Genomic DNA, 23,541 nt, shown 5'->3' with positions numbered 1-23,541 from the left:
AGAAGAGCAACATTATACACTGCTTTATATCCATTAATGGTGAGAGTAGACACTAGAAATGTTGGTGTTACAACTTTCTACAAAGAACTCAAGAATTTTTATATTAACGTTTGAAATAATATGAACAATTGAAAATGAGAATTAAACCTCAGCTTATTAATATCAATATATAATTTTAATAAATATCAAAAACAACATCATTACTTCATGAAGATTGGCGTACAATTAGCGGACAACCCACTATTTCTAAACCTCACTTACAAAATTATATTTGATTTTTCACGAGTTTACCCTACGATTATGTTTTGTCCCAAAAGGAAAAGAAAAAAAGGACGGGTACTCCATTGTTTGTTATAATAAGGAGTAGGGAGTGTTCTACAATTATGACAAGTTATGGGGATATCCATGTAATTTGCTCCCAGTTTTTCTCTTCCTCGCCGAACACAGAAAACGGAGCAGCACACTTGCCGCAGTTTTGTAGCAGCTGCCGGAGCCGGCGATTGGAGACATTACCGTCAATAACCGAAGGTAAGGAACCACCTTCTCTACTTGCGAAAATCTTCTATCTCAATAGGAATAAGTCGTGTGCACAAGAATGAGACTTGCTATTCACTGCCATTGTTAAATTTACTAGTATGTTTCGGTTACTCGATAATGATTATTTTTGTGTTGCAATCATGCTTCAAAGACATTTATTTTGAGCGGAGAGTCTATAGAATACAACTTCTCTAGCTAGGGTAAGGTTTGCGTACTCTATCCAGACTCAACTTATGAGATACATTGAATATGTTGTTGTTTATAGTTTCTCTAGTTGCCAAGTATCTATTGGAAACAACTCTCTACCTCAAGGTCTGCGTACATTCTACCTTGTCAGACTCCACTTTGTGGTACCTTGTCAGACTACACTGGGTATGTTGTTACCACTATGTGATACCTTTGCAGGTGATGGTAGTGGAACAAAACTTAATTGAACATGGATAGTGGTGGAATCAGGAATTTATAAAAGAGGATTCGAAAGTAGTAGCAATTTTAGAACCCTTTTGGCACCTCAATAAAATTATCTTATGTCTAGGGGATTCAATTGTTTTTATAACAACAACTACGACATACCCACCAAGTGTAATTGTAATCCCACATGTGGGATTTGGGGAGGGTAGTGTGTATGTAGACCTTACCCTTACCTTGGGAGGTAGATGATTTCTGTAATTAAACGTTCCGGCATGAAATCGAATTGGTTCTCGGAAATAGACATGTTCCTCCTCACCCTCATCTCCACTACCCTCTCCCAAATTGGCCTAGCAACTTGTTACCCTTATAGTTGTTGAAATTCTAGAAAATTCGACTCATTTTATAGAACTGAAAAATTTATTCTAGGCCCTATTTGCATGGGATAGTGTTTTCATGAAATGGCCAATGCTCATAGTAGGTATAGCAATATAGACAGACAGGAGATTATTGAGGAAACTGTGGAAGATTTAAAAGAGATGAAGAGTGATCTTTAGAATTCTAGGAGTAACCAGAGAATGCTTTCGAATATCGTTTCTTTGTTTATTTTTGGGCAGCCCGGATTGGAAGGAGGCGTAAATGTTTCAGGATAAAACGTAATCCTTACCGGGAACTTTCAGATTCTTACAGAATATGTACTTATGTAGTGTAAATGATCCCATCAATATGGTGGAATTCATGGGCTCCTCTGCTTTCTTACAGGGAATGATCCCTCACTCATTTTGTACTGATGTAGCACCTTCTTGGTGCTGATTATTGACGATAAAAATTTAATTTACCTATATAAAAAAATGCTTTTATGTGCATGTTTTGGGTATATAAATTAGGAGGGCGGTAACTACTTCTCTCTTCATGTTGTCTTGTAGATGAAATAACTCTCTTTATATTTTTTTATTTGCAGCTGAAAAATGCCTAGAGTTAAGACAAATCGTATAAAATACCCTGAGGGTTGGGAGCTGATTGAGCCAACCTTAGCTGAACTGGATGCTAAAATGAGAGAAGGTGAGTAATTTGATGCTAGGTGGAATTCAGCAATGTCATTTTGTCTATTTATGTGATTGAAATTTCCAGACCATTAACTTCTGTTTTTTTGGGTTTTGGAAGCTGGTAATGACTCTAATGATGGTAAAAGAAAGTGTGAAGCACTCTGGCCCATATTCAAGGTTGCACATCAGAGGAGCAGATATGTATATGACCTTTACTATGGAAGGAATGAAATATCTAAAGAGCTGTACGAGTTCTGTTTGGAACAAGGTTATGCAGATCGCAACCTGATTGCAAAGTGGAAAAAGGTGATTGAATTCAACTTCCTTTAGAACTTATAAAATCTGTCTGTTCCAATTGCCAGCCTACCGTCCTGCTCATCTAAAGTCAAAGTGAAAAAAGAAGTAAAGAGGGTGAAAATTTGTGATAGCTACGGTTTTCTCTCTTTACTTCTTTGGAATGCATACAAAATGCCTTCATCTTTTTAGTTCTTTTTGACAATTAGTCCATCACAAGAGAACAAGAGAAAATGCCCAAAAGCACACTACAAAATGAAAAACTAAAAAAGGTTTTCTTTTCTTCCTAGTCTGCCGACTTCATTTGTGTTTGTTAGATTTTAATATCCTTTCAACGCAAATATTCACATAGTTGATGAATCTTTCAACATTTTATCCATATTAAACATTATTTTACTCTTAGATGCTAGTTAATGGATGGAAAGGTTTGGAAGATAGGAGGCTGATTTTATTTCTGAAACTTGAAGCTTACCAAGATTTAGCATGTTTTGCCTCTGGATACAGATTCATAGGCATTCTAGGAAAAATGATTCTTCTTCTTTTTCTTGAAGAGTGAGACAATTTTTTTTAAATACCTGCTCTCTTCTATTGAACTGCATTTTGACACTTTGCTTCTTACCACCCATCAGATAATTTTCTTGCTGAGATGCTAAACAATCGCTTTCAGGCTTATAGCTTATTTACAGGCATTAAAAGCCGTCTTTCTTTCCTTTGTGTTTAGTCGCTTATATTTAATTCTTTCCTGTTTCCTGGGATTCAACTTGCAGCCTGGATACGAGCGTCTCTGCTGCTTGCACTGCATACAGCCGCGGGATCACAACTTTGCAACTACTTGTGCATGTCGTGTCCCCAAGCATCTTAGAGAAGCTTCTGTAATAGAGTGTGTACATTGTGGATGTCAAGGTTGTGCAAGTGGTGACTAATTTGCTTTCCCATAGCTGTTTGTTATGAGATCAGATATATCTTGAAACACCTTAGGTTTTTCTATCTTTCTGCCTTTTTAAACCATTAGAAACCTAGTTGATATGGTTAACTTGCTTTATTGGAAATGCTCTCATGTGTCCTTTTATGTGATCTTGTACAAGAACTAGTTTTTGACATTGAGTTAAACCTTGTCCATTTCCAAAGTCAGATTCATTTCAATTCTTGGTTTATCCGATGTTGGGGCCTCATATTAAAATTATACTCGCCTCATCTGATAGTCCTGGCGTGTAGAGGATGTTGAGTTCCCACATCGGCTCTTGTAGAGATGAAATAGTCTCTGGTCTTAAAAATAATTTTCTCCTCTCCTGAGCTAGATTTTAAGATTGAGTTAGATTCCGAATTTACTGCCTTGCTATTTTCTCAATTGGCTTCTTATGGTCCAGTGCTAAGAGGACCAAGGATAGTGATGGACTATTCAATCTTCAACCTTTTATCCTACCAGACTTTCAGACTATTTTTTTTTCCACCTGCTGTTCCATACTCACATTGAGACTTCGACTAATCTAAATTTGTGCTGCATAAATCACTTTTTAATAGGATTTTCTTGTAATACCTAATATTCAAACTCAAAATGTCTGATTAAGAACGGAATAATTATATCCATCTCACTACAATCCTTGTTGGTGCGCAACTTAACGAGTCAACAATAGAATTAACTGTAGACTTGGAAAAGAAAAGCTTCACAACAAGTAAAAGTAAACAGAACATTAGCTCTTATTTTCCAAGAACTACTTTAAATTATTTTAGCTGAAAGGTAAAATCTAAGTGACCCTAAAATCATTTATTATACATTAATTTACAGGAGATCGATTTTATGACTCATTATAAATGTTCTTTTAGTTATACAATCAATTTCACATGAAATCGATAAATAAAATTTTTCTTCCGTCTAATTATAACTAGTCATATGAGATCATATCCTGATAATGTAGTGATAGTGATTAGCACCGCGAAAAACGAGCATCGTGACTATTGTACTCTGTATCTAAACAGTTGTACCTTTGCTCTGCCATGATTAATATTGCTCTAAAATACTTAAAGTTAAGCAGAAATACACTATGTAGGATGCGTTTAGTAAGTGTTTTTCCAACTAATCAACTTTATAACCTTAATGATTATAAAAGAAAAATAACTCAAAGTGGAACATAACCTTTCTATCCACAAGTCCACAAGCCATCTAAGTTTGACTAATCTCCATTTAGCTCTCAAATATTTTCTCTTTTTTTTAAATCTTAATCTCACCTATTTAAAATTTTATATATAGAATTTGTGGGATAACACAAATATGTTGTTGTATACCGAACGTGTAAAACTTTTTATACCATCGATATAATTTTTTTATTTTTTTTTACTTTTTAAGTATCGTTTAGGTTTGCTATGAAGAGTTGCGTTTTGCTATAAGTCAATTCAAGGACAGATATGTTTAGCCAAATTCAGTATGTATTTAAAAATCAATTAAATATATAAAAATATAAAATTTTGAACCCAATAGCTCAAACGGTCCATAGGTTCAATGACATTTCAAACCAATAAAGTTTAAATTTTAAATTTGATTATGAGTATGTATTGTTAGTCAACGTCAGAGCTACAATATTAGTTATGGATTCATTTTTGCTAAAACCAACTATTTGTGTTAAGGAAAATCATTGAATATGTATAAATATCTAATTACGAACTCAGTAATTAAAATAAGTTATTCAATTCGATAGCTAATTCAAAACTCATAAACTTTAAATCTTTTACTCGCCAGTTTTGACATAACTTAAAATCTCATCTACCATTCCTCTTATCAAATGGCAAGATAACAGTTTTGAAGAGAGAAAAAAAAGCTAAACTCTCCTAATTTGACCAGAATTTTTAAGAAAAATTGTTCACTTTTTACTTTTTTGGTTCATCTTCAACCTCATCATTTCTCCCCCACCCCACTATCCTATATGGGGTTGGGGGAAAATAAGAAGACATTGCCTAGTCCAGCATGAAGAAAAAAAACAAGTTATATAAATATAAGAAATTTTTCTCTTTTATAGTATCTCAAGAAACTTAAAAAGTTACATTCTTGAATTGAACATTTCTTGATAGTCCTGCATGTAACATCCAAAATATTGCTGTTTCTTTTTGTTTTTTAATCTTACCCTCCAAAAATCTTGGATCAAGAATTCATTTGATCATTGGTTTATGAATAACTCTCCAAAATCTTGATCATTCTGAACACTTTTTGTCGAAAAATTACATTGTATATATAATGTCAAAATTATTTTTTATGTCTAATAGTGGACGTTGAATCCTCTTAGCTTCTTCGTGAGTTCACTTCCTTGAATTTTGAATATCGTTCGCTCTTGATCATTCTTTGGGAACCCTTCAAAGATTTGATCTTTTCTTTGTTCTTGATGTGTTGCTAGTAGTGGTAATAACAAATTTGAGGAAGAAGAGGAAAAGGGAGTGTGAAAAAAGATTGAAAATGATGGAGGGGGCATTTGTGGGGAGTGAGTTAGCAAGATTGAGGAGTAGTAATAGTAGGACAAGTTGGAGGTCATCTCAAAGCATTAAGGAAGTGTTTGGAGGACAAAGGGATGATTTTTTCATGAATAGTTATAGTACGCGATGGCGGGAGATGGCAGAGGAGGAGGAGAAGGAGCTGAAATGGGCTGCTATAGATCGGTTGCCAACATACGATAGAATGAGAAAAGGGATGATGAAAGAGGTGATGGGAAATGGAAGGGTAGTTCATCATGAAGTTGACATGACTAACCTTGGTAATCAAGATAGGAAGGTACTCATGGAGAGTATTCTTAAGGTTGTTGAAGATGATAATGAGAAATTTCTTAGAAGACTCAGAAATAGGACAGACAGGTGATTTCTCGTTCTAGTTACTAATTTCACTTATTATGAATAGTTACATGTAATCCTCTTGTAAATGACATGATAACGTAAAGACCTTTTACACTATCAACGTACAAAAGTTTAACTCGATGCATAATATAAGTACTCTTCCATTTTTTCTTCCTCTTTTGATCAATTTTGAGTTTTGGATGTGATAAAGTTGCTACATGTTCTTTTCTGGTTACTAATTTCACTTATTATGAATAGTTACATGTAATTATCTTTAGTAAACTCAATGCTACAGCGTACAAAAGTTAAACTCGATGCACATATTAGTACTCTTTCCATTTTTTCTTCTTTTTTTTTGATCATTTTAGAGTTTAGGTATAATGAATATGCTGCATGTTATGCTATACTGATGTAAAAGTTTACGCTGAAAACAGGGTAGGAATAGAGATCCCAAAGATTGAAGTGAGATTTCAGAACTTAAGTGTAGAAGGATATGCATATGTTGGGACAAGAGCACTTCCAACTCTGCTGAATTCCACCTTGAATACCATAGAGGTAACTGTTTTTCCTCCTTTTCTCAAAATTGTATTCGTCGTACTAAAAGCTATGTTGCTCGTACTCCAAAAATATTGCCTCATCCGTGTTGGATCCTTCAAAAATATACTAGTTTTGGAGGATCCGACCTGGAGTACCAGACGACATTTTTGAAGAGTCAGAGCAACATAGACTAAAAAGAAGAACAACACCAAAACAAGGATGAATGGCATGAGGTTGTCCCTCGAATGGCACGTGTCTGTTATTTTCGGAAAAGATAGAAAGAAGTTGAAAGAGCAGAAAGAAATCTGCAATAGAGTTATAATTGACCTTCGATAAGCTATGTTGCTCGGATTCTCCAAACATGTCGCCACACCTCATGTCGGATCCGACATGCACGTGTAGACATTTTTGAAGAGTCTGAGCTACATAGACAAGATATATCATTCTTTTCTTTGTTCTTAAATTGAACTTATGACATGAACAGGCTGTTCTTGGATTGATTAATCTTTCTCCATCCAAGAAAAGGGTTGTAAAAATTCTTGAAGATGTGAGTGGATTTATAAGGCCATCAAGGTATGCTGTTCACATCCTAAAAAACTTGCCTTTGTTTCATTCAATAAAGATAGTTGTGTTCCTTCCTAATTTAGTTGTTGATTAATAATTTTCCCTATAAGCGGGATGAAGCATGTCGCCCCCGAAGCAGAACCCCGTATTTCTTCTAAAGAATCTCCTAATTGTTCCAGAGCAACTAGAAAGAGATACTTTAACCAAAAATAATTATGTTCAGATGCATGATACCTATTCAGAAGTTTTTGCAACTCTATAGTAGATGATGGAATCATTAAAGATTTGACCTTTCTTAAGAGTCATATTTTGCTTCAGATGTCCTTTAGCTTGTTGCTTATCACTTATGCTGAGTTGATTTCAGGATGACATTACTCCTAGGGCCTCCTGGTTCAGGAAAAACTACATTATTGAAAGCACTTGCAGGAAAGAGCGAAGACGATCTGAGGGTACGTTCATGCTGCTGCTCCGCTTTTTAGATATTGTTTACTCATATGCCAATGAATCCTCCTTGATTTCCCCAAAAATACTGGTTTAAAATAAAAATAAAATAGCTTTGTGACACTTCTGGAGTTATATCTTTCCTTGACTGAATCGTGAATCAGGACATGCCTCAGTTGCACCTTACCGAGGACATGGCCTTAGATAGGAGGTTGTTTCTGGAGTTATATCTTTCCTTGACTGAATCGTGAATCAGGACATGTCTCAGTTGCACCTTACCGAGGACATGGCCTTAGATAGGAGGTTGTGGAGGAAAAAAATTAGGGTAGAAGGTTTGTAGGTAGTGTTGGAAATCTTACGGAAAATACTTCATCATAACGAACACGAACACTTCATCACGAACACGACCACTTCATCATTGACACTTGTAAGGAATTCACATAGCTTGAGGCGTGCTTCTGTCACTGTCCTTAAGGGTATTTCACCCGGTATAGGTGTATCCCTCAAGATTCAACAAGCTCTTCTAGTATGAAATTAGGAGCCAGAATCTAACAAAGATTAAATAATATAAACCCAGCCAACAAAAAGAGAAGGAAAAGATAAGGATTTCTCACTGGTTTTTCTACTGGCTCTACACAAGAACACATGAGTAATATATACCCAAAAAAGAGAAGCTGCTAACGTTTCAATAACAACAATTTAAATTATGAGAATGAATGCCATCAAATACATTGAAGACAATTAATTTTGGACAATTGAAAACAATTAATTTTGGTCAAAAAGAGACGTTGCAACAGCCATATTTTTGTCTAACTTTTATGTTAAAATATGGGATAATTAAAAAGATATTAAGACTCATTTAATAGAATGAATATAGATAATAATATGAATACTTCTTTTAGAGATACTAAAATCATTTTTCCAACAGGGTGTTATCTTGCTTATCCTTCCATACAAGTAGTCGTAGTATTTCTCCAGTAGTTTCTTGTCCTTCGATTTCTGCTGCTATCTATTACCTCTCGTACTTCGATTGTTGCACTGTTTTGTTTTAGTTTCTGATCCTTCCATACTAATAGGGGTAAGGTTTGTGTACACCCTACCCTTACACTAAGTATGTTGTTGTTGTTGTTAAATCGTGAGTTATATTTTACAGGTGACAGGAAAAATTACATATTGTGGGCATGAATTTCATGAATTTGTTCCTCAAAGAACAAGTGCTTATATTAGCCAACATGATCTGCATCATGGAGAGATGACAGTTCGTGAAACGTTGGATTTTGCTGGAAGATGTTTGGGTGTTGGAACCAGGTATGATTTATTGGTGGAATTGTCGAGACGAGAAAAAGAAGCAGGTATAATGCCAGATCCTCAGATTGATGCATTTATGAAAGCCACAGCTATGGAGGGCCAAGAGACAAGTTTAATTACAGATTATGTACTCAAGGTCTGTAACTTTCTGTTTGTTAAGGTGTCGGCTTTCTTGCTTGTGCCAAAGCTCTTACATTAACGTAACCGGAATGTCCGTTTCCAAACAGATTCTTGGATTAGATATTTGTGCTGATATCATGGTTGGAGATGATATGAGAAGAGGCATTTCTGGTGGACAAAAGAAGCGCGTCACTACTGGTATATATTTCTTAAGGCATAATACATAAATAGACACTCAAATTTGGCATCAACTGACAAGGAAACGCTCTAACTTTTAATATGCACATCTACAACACCTCAACTCATTTCCATAGTGTCATTTAAACACTCCAACTTACAAAATGATCATCAAGGTACCTTCAAAATTTATATGTCACGTTAACATCGGGTGTCCACGAGCAGTGGGGACAAGTTGGAGTATTTAATTGCCAGTTGAGACCAAGTTGAGGTGTCTAGATGTGCATTATCAAAGTTGGAGTACTTACTTGTCAGCTAAAGCCAAGTTTAAGTGTTTTGTATTATGTCATTTCTTAGTCTCTCTTTCTTTGTTGTTTTGATGTTTTTTCTGTGTTTGATTTCTATGAACTCATCATTTTTCATAATATTTCCTTAATGGTCTGTCTTTTTTTTGCTGAAATGAAGGGGAAATGTTGGTTGGACCAGCGAAAGCGTTTTTCATGGATGAAATATCAAAGGGGCTGGACAGTTCCACCACCTATCAGATTGTCAAGCTTATGAGACAGATGGTTCACGTTAACGATATAACAATGGTTATCTCCCTCTTACAGCCTGATCCTGAGACATTTGATCTATTCGATGATGTTATCCTTCTGTCAGAAGGTCAAATTGTTTACCAAGGTCCTCGCGAAAACGTTCTTGAATTCTTCGAGTACATGGGATTTAGATGTCCAGAAAGGAAAGGAATTGCAGATTTTCTAGTGGAAGTTACTTCCAAGAAAGACCAAGAACAGTATTGGTTCAGAAATAGCAGGCCTTATGTATATATATCTGTTCCCGAGTTTGCTGAGTCCTTCAATTCTTTTCAGATTGGTGAACAAATTTGTGTAGAACTTACAATTCCATATGATAAGTTCAGCGTCCATCGCGCAGCATTGGTGAAAAATAAGTATGGTATCTCCAACTTGGAACTCTTCAAGGCATGTTTTTCAAGGGAATGGCTGCTGATGAAACGAAGTTCGTTCTTGTACATCTTTAAAACTGCTCAAATCACTATCATGGCAACAATTGCCTTGACAGTGTTTTTAAGAACACAAATGAAAGCTGGAAGTGTAAGAGATTCCGCTAAGTTCTGGGGCGCGTTGTTTTTCAGTCTCATCAACGTGATGTTCAATGGGATGCAAGAGCTTGCGATGACAGTTTTTAGGCTTCCCGTGTTTTTCAAGCAAAGAGATAGCTTATTTTATCCAGCATGGGCATTTGCCTTGCCAATTTGGGTGCTAAAAATTCCTATTTCATTAGTGGAATCTTCAATATGGATCATCCTTACATACTACACCATTGGCTTTGCTCCTGCAGCCAGCAGGCAAGTTGCACATTTACTCGAAATGTGAAGCTTCATTCATTTTAGTACTACTATAGTGTGTAGTTTACTGATCTTTGTTTGCTTTCAGGTTTTTCAAGCAGTTACTGGCATTTGTTGGGGTCCATCAGATGGCTCTCGCTTTGTTCCGTTTTATTGCAGCAGCAGGAAGAACACAAGTAGTTGCAAATACACTCGGCACCTTCACTTTGCTTCTGGTGTTTATACTTGGAGGCTTCATTGTCTCGAAAGGTCACAATTCCATTGCTTTAGCTCTATGCCTCACATCATTTTTAACATTTTCCGGCTAGACTTTAGAAGTACTGAAATACTAGACTATGTTTTATACAGATGACATCCAAGATTGGATGATTTGGGGCTACTATGTGTCCCCTATGATGTATGGACAGAATGCAATTGCCATAAACGAGTTTCTAGATGATCGATGGAGTGCTGTAAGATCTTATTTTCCGCTCACCTTCAGTTGAACACATCAAGGATAACGGATTCTAACTTTTTCGTTCTTTTGTCAAAGCCAACTAATGGTTCTCAACCAACAGTAGGAAAGACTCTTCTACATGACAGAGGCTTATTTACCACAGAAACTTGGTATTGGATATGCATTGCAGCACTTTTTGGATTTTCACTTCTCTTCAATGTCCTCTTCATTGCAGCTCTGACGTTTTTAAATCGTATGTTACCTTTTTATAATTTCAACTTTCACAACTCAATTGTAAATAGATCGTGGTATATTAACTCAAAGGATGATCAATCTCAGCTCTCGGAAATATTAAAGCTGTCAGTGTTGAGGATGATGACAAAAACAATAGTAGACCACAAGAAAAAGCAACAGTTGGAGGTAAGTAACTCTTCTAGATTTCTGTTCTATTGTACATTTTCAATCAGCAATTTCTTCAGTTATCTTGTTGTAATGGCAGTAAAATGATTGAAGTAATCAAAGAGACATAAAGGCTGTAGTAAATTGATTTAATCAATAAAACTAAATAAATTACTCCATTTCAATTTTTTTTGTCTTACTTCCGTTTTTAGTCCGTTTAAAAACTTTTTTCTTTTGGCAACTCTTTAATTTTAACTTTCCACCTAGCATGTTTAAGACCACAAAATTCAAAAGTATTCTTTGCTTTTTAAAACTTCGTGTCAAGTCAAAACCATACAAACAAACTGAAACGGAGGGAGTTTTTATATCGTCTGAAGTTTGGACTTCTATACAAGCCATCAAAAGTCTTCAAATTTATCGTTGTTGCATTCCTGAATTGTCATCCTTTTAAGTGTCAATTCTTAAAGGTTAATCTATAGAGCTAGAATAATAAACACACAGATTGAGACTAAATCGCCATGTAATAACTACCACAGATATTCAGATGGCTCCAACATGTTCTCAAGTAGACACCAGCTCTGTTGTTCCTTTCCCAAATAAGGAATCAAGAAAACAGATGGTCTTACCGTTCCAGAAACTTTCGCTAGCATTCAACCATGTGAATTACTTTGTCGATATGCCTGCTGTAAGTTGTTTTTCCTATCTTACTGATGATTCTCACTGTTTCTTCGTTATGAGGCTCATCATGAATAGTTGAACTTAAATGGAATAGTGAGGATTCATATAGGCGACCACAACTTGTTTGGGACTCAGGCGTAGTTGTTGTATTCTCACTGTAGCTCTCTAAACATGGAAGTTTTGTTTTATCAGGAAATGAAAACTCAAGGAATTGAAGAAGATAGATTGCAACTTCTACGAGACGTTAGTGGTGTCTTTAGGCCGGGAATTCTAACAGCCTTAGTCGGTGTCAGTGGTGCTGGAAAGACCACTTTGATGGATGTCTTAGCAGGTAGAAAGACAGGTGGATACATTGAAGGAGGCATAAAGATTTCAGGTCATCCAAAGAATCAAACAACATTTTCTCGAGTCAGCGGTTACTGTGAACAAAATGACATTCATTCACCATATGTTACTATCTACGAGTCTCTCCTCTACTCGGCCTGGCTACGTCTACCCTCTGATGTAAAGACAGAAACACGCAAGGCAAGATAGTACTCCCTCCATTTCAATTTGTTTTACTTTCCATTTGAGTTCGTTTCAAAAAGAATGCATTTTTCTTTTTTGGCAACTCTTTAGTTCTAATTTTCCACATGGCATATTTAACACCACAAGATTAAAGGGTGCATTTTTTTGGTAATCACTAACCTTGCTTCTTCCCAAGTGCAGATGTTTGTGGAAGAAGTAATGGAATTGGTAGAGCTCAAACCATTGAGGAATGCTCTTGTTGGGCTCCCTGGGATAAACGGTCTTTCTACTGAACAGAGAAAGAGGCTGACCACTGCTGTCGAATTAGTTGCAAATCCATCCATCATCTTTATGGATGAGCCCACATCAGGACTTGATGCTAGAGCTGCAGCTATTGTTATGCGTACTGTCAGAAAGACTGTGGATACAGGAAGAACAGTCGTCTGCACGATCCACCAGCCTAGCATAGATATTTTTGAAGCTTTCGATGAGGTATCTATCGACTCTATCCATTATGCATTTATAGGAATAATTCCACTTTTTTGTAAAATAAGTCATGATAAAACCAAATTTCTTGCTTTAAGCTACTTTTGATGAAAAGAGGAGGCCAAGTCATATATGCTGGATTTCTTGGCGTTCGTTCTCAAACGATGGTTGCATATTTTGAGGTTAGTTCTCTTTCTATTCTCTGCCCTTTTTAAAGGTGAAATTTGGAAATAGAACACTTCCTTCTGTCATGTATCCTCAATTAATGCAACCTCAGATGGTATGTTTCAATTCTCGATGCTAGTTCTAGTATTATGCCTACATGTTCTGCATTACGGGCTAATTCTACTTTACTAGCGCTAATAGACAGCATAGGGGAAGAAGCACTACACCTAGGAATCAACAACATGACAACTTTGTTCTAAGTCAGCCTTTTCATTATCGGGCTTGGGACTAAAAGATGAGGCTGTATGTTAGAGCTCTTCTCTCAGAATTCAAAAGGTTTTTAATTTTAACTTCATGTTTTTCGTTCTGCAGGCCATACGAGGGGTTCCTAAAATCAGAGAGTGCGATAATCCAGCTACGTGGATGCTTGATGTCAGCTCATCTTCTATGGAAGCAAAACTTGATGTCGATTTTGCTGAAGTATATGCCAAGTCTGATCTTCATCAGTAAGTTCTTGTGGATACTGCTAAGTGCTAAGCTATAATCTGTTGTCCTAATTGTAATGATCAACTAATCTTTACTCTTTCTGTTTCAATTTGTTTGTCTGGTTTTGACTTGACATGAAGTTTAAGAAAGTAAAGAAGACTTTTAAATCATGTGGTCTAATCATACCACGTGGGAAGTTAGAATTAAAGAATTGCCAAAAAAGAAAAAGACACATCCTTTTTGAAACGGAGTAAAAATGAAAGTAAGACAAACAAATGGAAACAGAGGGAGTACCAAATGCACTTTAATCTTGTGGTCTTAAACTTGCCATGTGGAAAGTTAGAATTAAAGAGTTGCCAAAAAAGGAAAGACGCGTTCTTTTTGAAACGGACTAAAAAGGAAAGTAAGACAAGCAAATTGAAACGGGAGGGAGTATTAACCAGAGTCTCAATTCGTATTGCAGGAGAAATCAACTACTAATCAAGGAACATAGCACACCAGCACCGCGCTCGAAGGATCTCTACTTCCCTACTCAATATTCCCAATCTTTCATAACTCAGTGCAAGGCTTGTTTCTGGAAACAACATTGGTCATACTGGAGGAATTCACAATACAATGCAATCAGATTCTTCATGACAGTAACCGTAGGGATTATGTTTGGTGTCATCTTTTGGGATAAAGGGAACAAAATGTAATCCTGAACTTCTTTCTTATAATCTCGTATTATGTTGGCGAATTTCAAACTGAAAAGTGTGTTTTGACTTCTATTTTATCTGTGTTTAAACAGATACAGACAACAAGACTTGCTTAATCTGCTTGGAGCTACTTATGCAGCTGTCATGTTTCTTGGAGCCACAAATGCTTCTGCAGTACAATCTGTTGTGGCTGTTGAAAGAACAGTTTTCTATCGCGAACGGGCTGCTGGGATGTATTCAGAGTTGCCTTATGCATTTTCTCAGGTATCAAATAAACTTTCTGGAATACATGCTTCATCTTCACCAATCTTCTCAGTCCAGGAATTTTAGGAAAGTCTAAAGTAAACACATGAAAAAGCCTAAAATTCAACACAGAGTACATATACATAAAAAAGAATCATTTATCTACACAGTGTAATTTTCCCGTGACCCTTGGACAAGGATGGATCCGCCACTAACTTATAGCCTGTTTGACCAAGCTTCTGGAAGCCAAAAGTTTTTGGCCATGCTTTTAAGAAAAAACATTAAGTGTTATTGAGTGGTAGCAGAAGTTTTTCATAAGCTGGAAAAAAAAAGTAACTTTTCCCCATAAGCACTTTTGGAACCTCTAATATTGACAAAAGTACTTTACAAATTGATTAGCTAAACAGAAAGTGTTACTCTCCAAAATTACTGTTTTTATAAAGCACTTTTCCAAATAAGCATATTTTGGAAGCTTAGACAATTAGTCGTATTGAGTATACACAAGAAATCTATCGGAAACAACCTCTATGCTCCAAAAAGGCAGAGGTAAGGTCTGCGTACATCCTACCATCTGCAGACCCCACTTGATTACACTTGGTATGTTGTTGTTGAGTATTCACAAGAAACAACAACAACAACAACAACCCAGTGGAATCCCACTACGTGGGTCTGGGGAGGGTAGAGTGTACGCAGACCTTACCTCTGCCTTTTTGGAGATAGAGAGGCTGTTTCCGAAAGACCTTCGGCTCAAGTGCCTCAAACCCAAGTATTCACAAGAAAATTAGACATTTTTCAAGTTTCTCAAGTATAACAGTTGGTTATGAGATTTTTTGGTTTTTATGGTCTGCAGGTGGCAATAGAGACTATATATGTTGCAGTACAGACTTTTATTTATTCTCTTCTATTGTTTTCAATGATTGGATACCAATGGACAGGAGCAAAGTTCTTCTATTTCTACTACTTCATATTCATGTGCTTCACCTACTTCTCCATGTATGGCATGATGGTTGTTGCTTTGACTCCTGGTTATCAAATTGCTGCCATTGTCATGTCCTTCTTCCTCAGCTTCTGGAACTTATTCTCCGGTTTCCTTGTTCCTCGTCCGGTAGGCAAAACCATAAACCAGACAAATAGAACCATTTCTTAAAAATTTTCTTGATTTAGTTAAAAACTCACAAGGTGTTTGGTTATTTTGGTTATAACTTCTACAGTTAATTCCAGTGTGGTGGAGATGGTACTATTGGGGTTCTCCGGTTGCTTGGACAATATATGGGATTTTCGTGTCTCAGGTGGGAGACAGAACCGATGAACTTGCTCTCCCCGGTGAAACTGTGAAAATACAGGTGAATCAGTTCCTGAAAGAATATTTGGGATATGATCATGACTTTCTTGTAGCTGTGGTGTTTGCCCATGTGGGTTGGGTTCTTCTATTTTTCTTTGTTTTTGCTTATGGAATCAAGTTCTTGAACCACCAAACAAGGTAGAAGGGGAGAAATTTCTCTTAATACCCTTAAATTTCCCTTAGATACTAAGGTATATGTTTATTCCATGAGCCCAAGACCTCCCCAATTGTGGGATTACACTGAGTTGTCAATGTTGATGTACTAAAGTATATGTTTTACACCTCCAAACAAAAAATTGTGTAGTGCTATAGCTTGCTTCTTATTTCTCATTACTATGAGAAATTATGCATCCTTGATGTGCACATGCTACCTCCCACCCACACAACTACTGGCCAACTCTGCCCAGCAGATGAAATGGAATCACAAAGCACTGTCTTTGTGCACCATCAATGCTACTATATACATAACTGCTCTAGCAACGTGATTATCGCACAAGCATTAATCAATCGCTTTGATGAAATGAAATATTGCCATAGTTAAGCAATAAGCAAGAATGGGCAAATATATTTAAAATATATCCATTTCAAAGCTTGTGATTTAAAGACATATTTGGGTGTATCCACTTTCATCAAGTTAGATAGCAAAATATAATTAGCTACAAGCAAAAACCAAAGTGCCTAGAGTTCAGTCAAAACATATATTTTTGCCCTGCCAAGCTAAAACTTGGTCTTCCTTCTTAAGGTGCAACTGCTATATCCTTGATCTGCTTCTTGCTCCTCACAGAACTTCGTTTCTTCATGTCAAAATCTATTTTATCCAGGTCTTCCGCAATTCCAAGGTAACCATACAGGATTTTACCTACCTTGTCTGTCAATGGTTCTTTAGTTTCATCATCATTGTTTCCAGAGTGACCAGAACTGATACGCTGGAACTCAGCCCTTCCATGCTTCCTATGGGCATATATATCAGCGAGTCTTACTGCTTCTTCCAAACCTGAGAGAGTAGCACTAAACTTCACCATAAGAATACTCTGATTTGCAGGCTTACCACGAGAAACCTTGGCCTTCTCCCCAAAGCCCATATCTGTAACAAAGAGATGATCAGAACCAAAGATTCAGAGAATAAAATAATTATGACCAATACCTGTTCAGATAAACTAGCAGATACAAGGATAAGAGCAAAGGGACATCTGAAAATCTCATCAAGCAGCAAATCAATTAAACAATTGAATTGAGGAGATTTATTAGTCCCTAGAGGAAGTACAGTAAAATAAATGCCTTCATCAAAAATAAAATATGCCAGGGTGCTTAAACGAGTTTGAGGGTAGAAGTCCATAAGCAAAGGAACTTGAACCAGTACAACTATACACTTTTCTAATTGTTTGGCCTTTTCAAGGGGAGGGGGCGAGGGGGTGGTTAGCTTTTTATTAACCCCCCCCTCCCCCTCCCCCATTTCATGTGACGCACTACACACCTTCCTTTTTAGTTTGTACCAAAACGAATGACACATATGTATATTTAGAAACAATTTAACTTTAAACTTCTCATTTTACTTTTAATAACATGATTTTATAACCAAACAAATATATGGCATATTTTAGACCACCAAAAGTCTCCCTATCTTTAAGTTAGGTGCCAAATCAAACACTGTAACATAAAATGGGACGGTAGGAGTTGTAAAAACAAAGGGCTGTTTCAATATAATATCATCTACCGGAAAGAAAAGAGGGAAACTGACCTCTCAGCTTAGATTCGAGCTCTTCAGCTGATACAACCACACGCTGATCAGGATTGCTGCTAGTTATGGAACTGTTATGGATGATAACAACTGGAGGCCAGATAATTAGATCTTCCTTCAAAGCCACAGTTTCAGTATTGGATAGCTTTTCACGAACCCAACTATCTTCATGAGCATCTGCACTCTTCCATCCCATCAAAACACATAAAGCCTTGTGAAGGCCCAAGTGCTGTGATCTGAGACCAACCTTAGAGGATGTTAATGCATGACGCACGAGGCTTTCTGAGTCTGCAAACTCTTCTGAGTCTCTGAAACAACATAGAAGATGAGAAAAAGAAAAAAGTCCAGTAAACTTCTAGATGAAGAAAAGGTCCAATAAAGTTTTGAGAAGCATAACAACATCAATACAAAGCTGCACGAGAAGAAAATAAGCTATATAGTTCTCCGAGTTAACAGTAAGGATAGCTGGAATTTAGGAGGGAAAAGGCAAGAGACAACATGCTAGATACTTAAACTGCCAAATCGACTGTTACTCGACTTACCAACTAAAAACATCTCTAACATGACTTTATTTTTCATAAAAGACAACAGATCTTCAGGCGTGAACTTAAGTTCTTCATTCAGGTGGCCCCTACAACAGACTGATTATCTTTAAACAAGACTGATCAAGAAAAATTTCCCACCTCAACCAATAAACATAAGCCAGTGAGAGAAAAGCAAAATCCAAAGTCAACATAGATTAACTGGATGTGCAAAGACTAGGCTAAAAATATGGCCGCCCAACAAGGTCTAGAATTGGTCACTCAAAAGCGCAAATGCCTGTAGGCGTGTACACATGTAAACAAATTCTCCTATTTGATCATGCACTAGGCTCAACATCGACTATGGTTAGGTGGAGACACTATTAATCATCAGACTGAAAAACAGAAACATGCAAACTGTTATAGCTACTATTTAAACCCAATTATCAAATGAACTGCTTCACCTATTGCCCCTTCCCCAAGCAACCACACCACATGAACATCTGGTGTGTTAAATCAAGTTTAGTGTCAGATCTGATTTTCCCACGGATGGAAATAGCAGAAGAGGTTTTCTTTTGCAACTCATTCAACTTTTCTCCTTTTCATTTCCTTAAATCATGGTTGTTTGAACAACCAAGGTATTTGATCTTCTTTGTAAGCACCATTTCAAGATAAGGGCAAACATACTAACACAAACAATATATTTGCTCTTCTTAATAAGCACCATATAGACAATGGTAGCAACTAGCCAGATGGAGAGGAAATGCTCCTACGCTTCCGGTTATAATATTTCCCTGGATAATAAGACCTCCCGACCTACATAATTGAACTTTTTCTCCAACTCCAGAGTTTCCATGGATCAATGGAGTAATCCTTGAACCCACACTACTTAGAGCCAACTATACAAAAATCCTTATATATATCCTTACAGCCATTCGACTCTATCAGGCCCATTTCATTCCATCTGCGCAGGAAAAAAAATCAGTCCAACAGACTTCATGGATTGAAGCAGCATGGAATGAAAAAGTCTCATGGAAGTCCAGCTAGTCTCATTATTTACCTTAGCCAAATGAGTCCTCATATAACCATTAATATGAATTACTGCCACTTACTTGATCGCAGCAACAAAGTTATGAATAAGTTCAATTGAAAGAGAAGGAGTTTACTCCATCTATGAAAACATTTCATGATGTAAAAGACAACCTACCTGCCACACACAAGGCACTTTAAACTACCAGCTTGCTCACTGTATTTTCTTCTTTTAGCTGGAGTCTCATTCAAGTGCCTCACGAACCTGAAGAAGGCATTCTGGACCAGCTGCTTAAAATCCTTAGAGTTCTCAGGAGGTTCAGTTTTTGTTGTAGTAGGAATACCTTCTTTGGGGTCATCACCTTGTTCAGCAACACTTTCATCCAAAATATCTTGATTTCTAGAGAGCTCATGAGAATTGAACTTTTTCACCCATGGTGGAGGAGCATGATTCTTCACTAGACGGGGTCCCAAACGCTTCTTCAGTGAAGGTTTATATTTTGTTCCTAGTGGGCGCTCAATATCAAGATTCTGGTAACGTGGACCCAGCCGCTTCTTTATATCACTTCCACCAGATTTACTAAATTTGCTTGTCCGACTCAACATTGACACTGAAAGGTTTCTGGTGGAACTACTAGTGGCAGCGGCTTTGTGTGGCCTACCATTCTTCACATATTTGGAGCAGGAGACATTTGGCTTTCTAGACATAACTACAGAATCCAAATCCCTGCTAATCCGCATTTCATCAGCACCTCCACGGTCATGGGTTATGTGTGCACTCCTTATATCACTTGAAATCATAATTCCAGCACCACAATTGCTCGTTGTGCCATGTTTTTCTCTAAGAGAGAGATTCGATGATCCAGGCAAGTCCCTTGAAATAAATCTTTCACGAGAACGTGCCTCTATCTTCTCTAAATGGGGGTCATGTTCTCTATACAAGGCATCAGATCTTTCCAGAAGATCATCATCCATCTGATACTTATGAAGCTCTCTTTTACGGGAGCTTTCATAGCCTCGATGTGTTTCATTTTCATACTGTAGACGATTAGCCCCATAATCCAATATGTCCACATCTGGCTTTCTTTGGTCTAGTGCTCTGCGGGACTCAAAATAATCCGGCGTTAGCCGTCTTTGTGAAGAAAAAAGAGATCCCCGTGGCTTATCTTCCATTAAGATCTCCCGATGAGAAAATTCATCATATTTTCCCAATCCCATGTTACTCCTTGGAACATCTTGAAAATGTGCTTCTCCTGAACCCACCCTCTTCCCATAGAATTCACTAGACAGGGTATTAGGACTACCAACTTCACCTCTTCGAATGTCAGAATAACCGTATGTTTCACGCCTATCCTCAGCTCGACCAAAGTAAGACTCCGTGTAGTTCCTAAATCCACTAACTTGCTTTCCAGGGTTCACAGAAGATATGGTCCCAGGATTTTTATCATATCCATCATGGCCAATAGACTCAATATCCTTTCCACTATTGAGTCTACCTCCATGAGAACGAATTTGGCCCTCTATACCATATGAAGTGGCGCTATCATCCTTATTAACTCCGGACACCAAGGGCAGCATGTTAGAGTGAGATGACGATATCATGTAATCAGTACTGAATTCTGAATATCGTCTGGTCTTCAAGGAGTCCTCCGTGTATGGGTCCATTGATGCCGGCACTCCTGCTGCTGCTTTATGGGAATGGAACCCGTCTTGTAAAAGTATTTCCTCATCTTTGAGAGGATCAGCATCCAAATAACGTGATGGCAATGGGTAGCCACCACTATTTCCAATGCCGGAGATTCTTGGCTCTACACCAACATCAGGCAGATGAGATTCATATGAAGAGTATAACGTCCTCTTATCAGCTTCTGAAGATATGCTACCATCCACAAAACCCAGATACGGCCTTCCACTATTTTCTCTCTCGCTGCTTACTCTACTACCACTAACTCCATAGTCTCTGGAGCCCTTAACAGTATCAAACTTTCTGGGCTTATCTAACAAATGACTCCATGGATACTTCATAGAAGTTGAGTCCTCATTCCTTGAGCCCTCCTTTATCTCATGTAACCTGTGTGAATGTTCAGCAAGAATGTCAGTATTTCCTCTATCACGATCAGGTATTCTCAAGCTCTGAGATGGCCCATAGTCTCCATCTCCAGTAACATAATCCAAGGGTCGGGCATTCTGCAACTCTCCAAAGTCTCCACCACCATCAATTCCCATCCTTCTTGACCTCTCAAGCTCGTGAAAGTACTCACCTCGCTGTTCACCAATCATCTGGCCACTTGGTGAAAGGTGACGCTCCCTACTCCGTCCACGAGGTGAGTGCTGCTCCCAATTCCTAGTCCTTGCTGCCGGCGAAATCTCCCTGTTCCTATTCCTTCCTGGTGGCGAATATTCCTGGTTCCGATTCCTTACTGGTGGTGAGCGATCGCGATTCCTGCTAGTTTCCAAGGGTGAGTATTCACGCCCCTGATACCTCCTCAGAGGCGAGTTCTTCCGCTCTTGAATCCTCATTGGGGGTGAGCCCCTAATCCTCCGTGGAGACACATAATCCCTGTCTCTTATCCTCCGTCTAGGCGAGTAACCCCCATCCCTTATCCTCCGTGGAGAAGAGTAATCCCTGTTCCTATTCCTTTGTCGAGGCGAGTAACCACGATCCTTTCTCCTTTCAGGCAAACGTGGTGGACCTCTAGCATCTCCTCCAAACCTCCTCTCCCCCCTCATTATCAACAAAAAACTATACTTCAGCAATTTCCAACCTAAATCAACCCAAACTTATACAGCAAGTGAAACAGCTTACCACTTTCAATCACCAAAAATTTTCACAGAAGAACATCAAAACTAACCTGCTAATCAACAGAATAACGACAGATCCGAAACCCTAACCCTAAAATAAATTATATATTACAGGCCAAGTCTCGCCTGTTTACTTCTTTCTACAGTAAATTTTTATTCGATTCAAGCAAAAGGGTATTCAAAAATACCTCTTTCAGATCAAACAATCCACAAAAACGCGATCTATAGACTATCAAATTCAAACCTTTTTGAGATGATAAGATGGAGAAAACTCCATTTTTTTCTCTTCTGATGATGATGATGATACGATTAGTGCAAAGTTACGAAGGTGAAGAACTGTGTATGCGTCTGTAATGGCGTCAAATTGGAAGATTGACAATGGCGGATTTATGGGAAAGGGGGAAAAATTGATGGATATGTGTGTCCAGTATTGGGCCGGGTTATATTGCAAAAGGCTATCTATAAAGTGCTCAGTTGGATTTGGTTTGTACTTGAGTTAAGGCCCAGCCCAACCTACTTTGAGAGAATTGGACAAATAGCCATTTTAACATCGCCAATAAAAAACTAGTCCTTTGGTAAAAGAGTATTAGATAGTCGAGTGTTGTCATACAAAGTAACATGATTTACATAGTCTAGTTTTTTTTTCTCCAATGTGTATTAGTATTTGTTGGTACACTTGTTTTGTACATTGTTGTCTCTTTTTCTTTCTTACTTATCTTTTTTTTTCAATCGAGGGTATCTCAGAAACAACTTCTATAGTCTGCAAAGGTAGAGGTAAAGTTTGCGTACATCCTATCCTCTCCAAATTACACTTGTGAGATTACACTGGATATGTTGTTGCTGTTTTTTAATGAGAAATATTTGAACAAATATACCATGCTAAAAATACAACCAAAAAAAACTCCAATACAATATGTTAGAATTTAAAACTTTTACAAGTGAAACTTCATTGTATTGTGTTGGAGTTCGAAATTCCCGGTATTTGAACCTGAAAGAGGATAAATAAGACGAACAACGAATTTCATTGAACAGAAAAAGGCAAATAAAAAAATTTATATTAAATTTCACTTGTAAAAATTCCAAAGTTTCACATCTAAGAGGTCGGAAAGAGTCCTAAAGTTTGTGGTTCTACAACCGAAAAGGATTTCATCATGGCATTCGTGGTGAATTTAAAGAAAGAATGTGGAGTTTATGATTCTAGAATTGAGAACTCAAGAATTTTGTCCTTGAATTCGAAACTCCAACACACTGTACTAAAAAAAATCATATTTTAGTTAGGAATATATTTATTCAAATGTTATCTTCGCATTAAAATTGACTCTCTCTCAATTACATTTTAAATAATCACTAAACTTTAAATATTGATCTAAATAATGATAATTCATCCCAATTTTCACTTTATA

The 23,541-nt window shown here is 37.3% G+C and overlaps 3 protein-coding genes across 5 annotated transcripts; 2 read left to right on the top strand and 1 right to left on the bottom strand.

The window, feature by feature from the left end:
* Positions 1-375: 375 nt before the first annotated feature.
* On the top strand, positions 376-3,416 carry LOC129902874 (protein BUD31 homolog 1-like). The gene is made up of 4 exons (XM_055978309.1): positions 376-528; positions 1,907-2,007; positions 2,110-2,297; positions 3,053-3,416. The coding sequence occupies exons 2-4, from the start codon at positions 1,914-1,916 to the stop codon at positions 3,206-3,208; spliced, it is 438 nt and encodes a 145-aa protein (XP_055834284.1). The 5' UTR covers positions 376-528; positions 1,907-1,913; the 3' UTR covers positions 3,209-3,416.
* Positions 3,417-5,432: 2,016 nt separating this feature from the next.
* LOC129903306 (pleiotropic drug resistance protein 2) lies at positions 5,433-16,503 on the top strand. Its single transcript, XM_055978827.1, has 20 exons — positions 5,433-6,119; positions 6,533-6,653; positions 7,120-7,208; positions 7,564-7,648; positions 8,794-9,084; positions 9,176-9,266; positions 9,711-10,611; positions 10,700-10,860; positions 10,960-11,063; positions 11,144-11,300; positions 11,387-11,467; positions 11,983-12,131; positions 12,317-12,649; positions 12,833-13,123; positions 13,216-13,299; positions 13,655-13,788; positions 14,232-14,459; positions 14,556-14,727; positions 15,557-15,811; positions 15,918-16,503. Exons 1-20 carry the CDS (start codon positions 5,728-5,730, stop codon positions 16,188-16,190), a joined length of 4,392 nt encoding a protein of 1,463 aa, XP_055834802.1. The 5' UTR covers positions 5,433-5,727; the 3' UTR covers positions 16,191-16,503.
* A 90-nt stretch (positions 16,504-16,593) lies between these two features.
* Positions 16,594-22,320, bottom strand: LOC129903305 (uncharacterized). 3 transcript variants are annotated; one of them, XM_055978825.1, is made up of 3 exons: positions 19,515-22,320; positions 17,787-18,094; positions 16,594-17,132 (listed from the first exon to the last, which is right to left on the bottom strand). In XM_055978825.1, the coding sequence occupies exons 1-3, from the start codon at positions 22,064-22,066 to the stop codon at positions 16,786-16,788; spliced, it is 3,207 nt and encodes a 1,068-aa protein (XP_055834800.1). In that variant the 5' UTR covers positions 22,067-22,320; the 3' UTR covers positions 16,594-16,785. The 3 variants fall into 3 exon arrangements, 2 of the variants coding, with proteins under 2 accessions (XP_055834800.1, XP_055834801.1); XR_008770248.1 differs by lacking the exon at positions 16,594-17,132 and adding an exon at positions 18,329-19,271 and having other exon boundaries at positions 17,964-18,094; XM_055978826.1 differs by lacking the exons at positions 16,594-17,132; positions 17,787-18,094 and adding an exon at positions 18,101-19,271.
* Positions 22,321-23,541: the final 1,221 nt, after the last annotated feature.

Source organism: Solanum dulcamara, chromosome 9 (genome assembly GCF_947179165.1).
Source record: "Solanum dulcamara chromosome 9, daSolDulc1.2, whole genome shotgun sequence".
In the NCBI taxonomy this organism is placed as follows: domain Eukaryota; kingdom Viridiplantae; phylum Streptophyta; class Magnoliopsida; order Solanales; family Solanaceae; genus Solanum; species Solanum dulcamara.
Note: the sequence above shows the minus strand (reverse complement) of the source record. Positions and strands in the feature narration are given on the sequence as shown.